At 41.0% G+C, this 7221-nt stretch overlaps 1 protein-coding gene across 1 annotated transcript; it reads left to right on the top strand.

Annotated features, from left to right (window-relative positions):
* The first annotated feature begins 3733 nt into the window (after nucleotides 1-3733).
* LOC134470180 (uncharacterized) lies at nucleotides 3734-6988 on the top strand. The gene is made up of 8 exons (XM_063224208.1): nucleotides 3734-3792; nucleotides 4257-4359; nucleotides 4466-4614; nucleotides 4793-4927; nucleotides 5640-5700; nucleotides 5807-5933; nucleotides 6155-6267; nucleotides 6409-6988. The coding sequence occupies exons 1-8, from the start codon at nucleotides 3734-3736 to the stop codon at nucleotides 6484-6486; spliced, it is 825 nt and encodes a 274-aa protein (XP_063080278.1). The 3' UTR covers nucleotides 6487-6988.
* The last annotated feature ends 233 nt before the right edge of the window (nucleotides 6989-7221 follow it).

The raw sequence follows: 7221 nt of genomic DNA, 5'->3' as shown, positions 1-7221 counted from the left end.
TTACCAAGTATGAACTATGTGAATGAGAAACAATTGCTTTAGGCCTAGTCTTAAAGGTGCACTGTGTAATATGTTAAGTAGTTTATTTCCGGAAGTAATGCTGTCCATTCACAATTGTTACCTTTTTCATGAATATTTACCATGACCTTGAAATTCTAAGTAGGCCTAATCATTATGACTGGGACTATTGCGTTTTTCATACATGAAAAAGGGGATCTTTCCCCATGGTCTGCCATTTATAATTTCCAGAAATAGACATTTTTAGCTGAAAAGTTTACTGCACTTTGGTCATACTAGGAAATATTAGTTTATTACTTAGGAATCCATGAAAATGTCCCTAAAGGCAGCATAGTTTGAATGAGCAGTATAGTTGCAATACCTGCTTTAGCCACCATCCTACACAGTACACCTTTAAGGAGTCATCAGAGGAACTCTGGGCATCAACATTCCCAACCCCCCCCACCTCTCCCTTTTCCCAGGCATTCAAAATTGCTGCAGCGCGGCTGCTACAGTCGGGAAGAATGGCATGACAGCCAGTCGTGGGCGCTACCAACTTTGGGTACAACGGGGAGGGACGCCTTGTAGTTTTTAAACTTCTCCCTCCCTTGTTTTGTTCTATTGAGTTCATATTTCAACTGAAGTAATGCCTATCGCGCACAGCTTTACAATTATTTTAGTGATGACATTTAGAGATTTATCTTAACTTATCTGCGCAAAGCCCTCCCCTGGAACAAACCATACATCCTCCTAAGGTCCACATGGATCGTTACTTGTTACAGTTCTCTGGGATAGGCGGTCCGTTTCAGAGAGTAGCATCCAACTGCAGTTTGCAGAAGTGGGCAGGTCTAGATCTCTGAGATCCCGCCCCTCCCATTTTGTATCTCGCCCCTCCTATTTTTCCTATTATGGTAGTCTGTACAGTCCCACACCATCCCGACGTCACCCTATTTGAGAATTGGCGCCAAATGTCTTCTCCGGCGAATGCATAGCACACTGTATTCTAAGCACACAGCTTGTATCGTGTCTCGTCGTTTGGGGTGCTAATTAAATATATTTACTAAACACTGGACATAGAATCATTCATCAATCATAATAGGATATTCGATGGCGGTAAGTGTAGCACACCAACATACATTGATGACTCTTATAGCTGCTTTGGACAATAATAATGCCTAGTGTAATTGCGGTGTGAAGTGGTTTGTATCATGTCTCGTTGTTTGGAGTGTTAAGTAAATATATTTACTAAACACTGGACATAGAATCATTCATCAATCATAATAGCGCACCATATTTGAGAAATGGCCCCAAATGTCTTATCTGGCGAATGCAGTAGGCTTATTCTATGCACACAGCTTGTATCGTGTCATGTCGTTTGAAGTGTTAAGTAAATATATTTAGGCGTACTAAACACTGGACATAGAATCATTCATCAATAATAATAGCGTATGCGTTACCCTGTATTCTACGCAGATTGTATCGTGTCTCGTCGTTTAGAGTGTTAATTAAATAGGCCTACATTTACTAAACACTGGACTCATTCATCAATAATAGCTAATGCGTAGTTGGCTACACTGTATTCTATGCACACAGCTTGTATCATGTCTCGTCGTTTGGAGTGCTAATTAAATATATATATCTACTAATCACTGGACATATAGAGTCATTCATCCATCATAATAGGATATTCGATGGCGGTAAAAGCACAGCAACATACATTGATGACTCTTATAGATGCTTTGGACAATAATAGGCTCTAAATAATGCATTGTGAAATTGCGGTGTGAAGTGGTTTGCGTATTAGGCTACTAGGATTAATTAATCATAGACCATTCAATAGCGGTAGGCCTAAGTGTAGCACAACACATAATGATGACTGCTTTTGACATTAATAATGCTGTGAAATTGCGGTGTGAAGTGGTTTAATCCGGCCGGAACCAGCTGGCGATGTGGGGGTAGCATATTGACAAAAAAAAACCTTGGCCTGTATTTTAAAAGAGAAATGTGGCAGTATGTATTCTGTTATAGTTTGGGCTTTAACCTAGATGACATGTTGGCTATCTAACCTTGGATTGCTATTTCTTATTTGTGGTCCTTTAAAACTGTCCGCTTCCCCTCTCACACTAAGTCATACAAAAGCAGCATATGGAAATCATGAGCTGTCAGAGTATAGGCTACTGAGCTGTCACTATATCGGCCTACTGCACTTACTGTAGCCTACTGTACTCTACTGTAGTGCAATTTAGTACTCTGCTTTAATGTAATAATATTGTACTGTAATATACGGCAGTGTACTCTGTACTGCACTATACTCTTCTGTAGTCTACTGTACTTTAATACTGTATTATCTACTGTATTCTATGATGAACATGGGTGTGTACCGGAAAAATGTGGACTCCTGGCCACTACCAGATCTGTGTAAGTGTTTTCTGTCAATTATTACTTTAATTTGGAAGAAGTGGGAAATGCCATTGTTGTTAGCGCAGACAAAGTCGGAAGCTAACAAGAATACAGACAAGGTCCATTCAAGGTCCATCCAGACTTGTTTCCAACATTTAATGCATCTCTGGCTGCAGTACATGTTTTTGTATTTAAAGACAGTTGTTCTCTTCAGGTTATCAAGCCAGCTCAGAGACAAATCCTTTTCCTGGACTCGCTTTTTGCAAACTGCGAGTCTGGGTTTGGAGGGCAACAGTATATTCCACTACTGAGGTTACTGTATATACCAATTCATATAGTTATTTGGGATTGGTCACACTCCTATTGCCTGTCACCAGGGTGTAGCCTTATGCAATTGTTTAGGTAGTCGGGCTTGTAGCTGGAGAGTTGTTTGCTCGATTCCTGACACACTGGGTGAGTGGGGGGTTAATATCCATTGCTCGCCCCCATCCTCCTAAGTAGCATTCCTCTACACTGCTCACCTGTGGTGCTTTTTGGGTTGCCCCCCACTGCATGAGTGAAGCATAAATGCAATATGTTGTGCACTATTCTGTGGTGTGTTGACACTGATAGTGGGAATTTACAGTACTTGTGGCACTTGCATTTGGGATTGAAGGTGTAGCCAGTACCACTATCGTTGACCACGCAAGTATTATGACCCTCTGTTGTTGCTGATGTTTGACACTCATTGTCCCCCGGATATTTGTGGATTATGGCTTTTCCATGTCATTGTGAGGCAAGTCTGCATTTCAGTTCCATCATGTACCTCTTGTGGATCCCCAAGTCATTGTTTCCCTTCTAATTATTCTAGGAGCATTGCGCAGAATATTTCAGTTGGTTGCTGGGAGGAGCTAATAGGGAAAGACATGGTGGTACGTGTTTGCTTATTTATTACTGTATGTTTAGTTATTAATAGAGTAGTTATTCAATTGCACGTGCAATATGTGTTTGTGTTCCTTTCATGACTGCTTTACTTCCCTTATGTAGGGTTTCCCTAGCCAACCAATGGGTTTGGACTGTGGCATCTTTATGATCATGGTGGGTTCAGCTTTATTGGTAGAACCGGTTGGCTTTAAATTCACTGTGTATTACTCCAGTGCTGCATACATTCTGATTTGTTTTTTTTTTTTTCTTTGTGTTTTCTGGGGGGGTTACAGGCTGCCTTTTACATTGCGTTGGATGCTGAATTTGTTTACTCCATTGTAAGTAGTGCCATTGTTCAGTATGACATTACACTTCTTTCATTGTGGGAAAGCAAACGCCTTTTGAAGCAACATTTATTTTTTTTCAGCATGACATGCCTGCCCTGAGAAAATGGTGGTGTCTGCTGCTACTGGAAAACTACACTCTTGACGGGTATATTTGTTAGATGTCTGACACACTAGATGTCCTGATGGTCATGGCACTGCTGTCACATTTTCTGTACAAGAGTTCACTCCTTTCATGAATAGCTTTTAATCTTCTTCACTATTTGCTGAAAATACTCAACTACACAATAACAACATTGCTATGACAGAACCAAGAGCCTTAACAGATTAAGACATAGCCATTACAATTTTGGTGACAGTTAGGTTATGTTAGGAAGAGATTGCCCGATGAAGCTCTAGTACCGAAATGTCGTTCATTAAAAAAAACAGCAAAATGGTCAGTGTGCGGGAGTTTCTTCAAGTTGACAGTAAGGTTATAACATAGGCTCAGCACAAAGGGGTTAATGAACAACGTTTCGGTATTAGACCTTCATCAGGCAAGTTATCCTCTTCAGATAATTCCTAGCCTATGCTATGATGGATGTTAACTCAACTTCACATTTCTATTTGTAGTGAACCAGTCTTCACACACTGGACAGCAGAAGGCAAACGCCTGCTAAGAGGGAATTTTTCCCCAGTGTTGAGGCTGAAGAGAAGACGTGACCAGGAATCTGAGGTCAGTCATGAGGAGGATCTGAAATTGTTAGACTATGTATCACCCAGTTACGCAACCTTGACTGCAAGCTAAGCCGTAATTTAATGCAGCAATGTCACCTTTTTAGGGCGATGGCGTCGCAGCAAAAGTGTTGCGTGCATCCACATACATCGTGGAGTGTTCGGATTCAGCGCACTCCAGCAAAGCACAGTCAAGACGCTGTCTGACTGAAGACAGTAGTGTCTGTGTTTTCCAGATAGCCATCAATGGACAAAGGTAGGTCAAGTTAGGATCTACGCAAATGAGAAGCCTTTTTTACTATACAGATGTAATGGGTAGAAATTATTCTTTTAACAACAAATATTCTTTTAAATAACCCTAACCCTAGAGCATATGAGCATGAACTTTTTGTATTTTACCATGCATTTTTTTTCTCTCTCTATTCTGATTGTAGGCTCTTATACCCAGATGTCAAGCCAGAATGGCGACAGTGCACCATGTGTCGAAAGTGGCTGCATGAGGACTGCTTGGGCCCTGGTGTGCGAGGCACTTTTTCATGTGGCTGTACAAAGACTGTTGATGTCAAAAGGTGCAACTCCCTGTATCATGTAATATTTTTGGACAATAATATTTTTGGCAGTTACAGAGATCCTCACGAATGCCTTTATCTCCTCCCATCTAGAGTATTGCAATGCCATTCTGCTTGGTCTACCCAATAATGCCATAAACAGACTGCAATATGTCCAGCATTCTGCTGCCAGGATTCTCTCAGGCACTAGGCCCATGACAGCACATCACCCCCGCACTCAGACAGCTACACTGGCTCCCTGTCAAGTCTCAGATCATCTACAAAGTTCTCCTCCTCACCTTCAAGTCCCTCAATGGTCTGGCTCCCCACTACCTTGCCAACCTCCTCCACTCCTATGACCCCTCAAGATCACTGCGGTCCTCCTCCAAGGGCGAGCTGGTCACCCCCCGCGCTAGACTCAAGGCCACCAGTGACAGAGCCTTTCATTGCCCTACTCCTCTGGAACAACCTACCCAGCCACATTCAAAATGCCCCATTCACTGGTCATCTTTAAACAACACCTTAAAACCCATCTCTTTTTGGAGGCCTTTGACTTCTAGTGTCCACAAGCACACACCTACACACACTTACAGTGATATTATTTGAAGTGACCTTGGGTGTCTAGAAGGGCACTATATGAATAAAATGCATTATTATTATTATCATTATTATTATTATTATTATTATTATTATTGTACCATAACACAAACCACATTGTCTCTCTCATGTACAGGATATTGGATGCTGTTGAGACAGGGGGGTTTCAGGCGGTGTATTCTATGCACCATATTAAGGTAATTATCACCTCAAATTATCACATCAAATGTAAATGCCAATGTTTCTTAAGGGCTGCTAGTTTAAACGAGTACATAACTTACTGCACTTGCTCTACCATATCAGACCCTCCATGATGACCTTCTGTCTGGGAGCAGACGATCCAACAGGATGTTCCTGTGGAAGTATCCTGTCTCCCTTGCTCTACTGGTGCATCTGAAAATGAAGATGCTACTGTTCAGTGAGGAACGGTTAAGCATGTGATCTGTTTTTGTATATTCATCTCTGGTGTTCTTATTGTCGCTGACCGTAAATGGATTCATTGCCTTTGCTGGGTGAACATGTAATGTGGGGGACAGATGGCTCTGTTGCCTCCAGCAAAAGTTTCAGTATTCAGTTCTACAGTTGTGACTGTGAATAGTGGTTTTCTTATTGTCCATGGCCTAAAAGGTTGTTCTGCATTTTACCTCTAGTCCCACGAAATCTTGAAGGCCATTGAAGCGGCAATTGGCATGACACCAGGCAGTGGGGCCCGTGACAACTTGTTCAGGGATGCTGATTTTGTCATGGATGTGATGTTCCCAGAGGTGAGTTGGTCAATATATTATTGTCCCTTTGATCATTATACACAGCCTCCACTGTGCCATAAATACTGAACACTAACACATGTCTACCCAATTGTAATTGTTTTATTAACTGACACATCTGTATGATTGACTGTTTTTCAGGTGCTCATTAATATCCTGGAGTGTGGTGGCTGCGGAAGGCATGAGGCTGAGCTGCTTCTAGCAACTTGTCCATTTTAACCTGGGAGCAATATTTTAACGAGATGTTATAAAATTGCTGTTACCAGAATGGCATTACTAAAGGCCCTGTGTTATGTCATAGTATTGTAGTACTATGGTACTTAACTTTTCAATGACTAGCACACGATGACCGTTTTGGCACTTGATGCACTCAAGCACTGTCACTTTTACCTAGTATGCACTTTTTGGTGGGGAAATCTGCAGCTACTACTGAATGTTGCTCTCAAAAAAACTGTTGCCTTTTTTTCTTTCCCATGACTTGACTCTTGAATTGGATCTGTGATTGTGTGTGTGGGTATAATAAAGGATATAAAAGGAAAAGCAAATGTTCTGAGTTTATTCAATTCCCACTCAGCTCTCACAAGTGTTACTACATTTGCAAAGATTTTTTTTTTTCTTGCCTGAACTTTCTTTCATAGTAAAGGAAAAGGGCTTAATGCAAAAAGAAACAGTCTATGCAACTGCATCCATTTTATTTAACCACAATTTACAAACTCTTCGATTGAGTCCTTAGTGATATGTGATGTGTGTGTGTAATAAAGTGTTATAAAATGATGAGCAAATGTTTTGACTTTGTTAAATTTCCAATTTCATGAATGTTTATTTCCATTTGCATATAATAATTTGTCCTTGACCTTGTCCTTCATAGTAAAGGAGAAGGGATTGATCCAATAAGAAACGGTCTCTGCAACTGCTTTAGGTTCCATTGATTTAATGATAATGTTAAGCGCTGTC

This window comes from Engraulis encrasicolus, chromosome 19, assembly GCF_034702125.1.
Source record: "Engraulis encrasicolus isolate BLACKSEA-1 chromosome 19, IST_EnEncr_1.0, whole genome shotgun sequence".
In the NCBI taxonomy this organism is placed as follows: domain Eukaryota; kingdom Metazoa; phylum Chordata; class Actinopteri; order Clupeiformes; family Engraulidae; genus Engraulis; species Engraulis encrasicolus.
The sequence above is the reverse complement of the archived record's forward strand: the minus strand, read 5'-3'. Positions and strand labels throughout refer to the sequence as shown.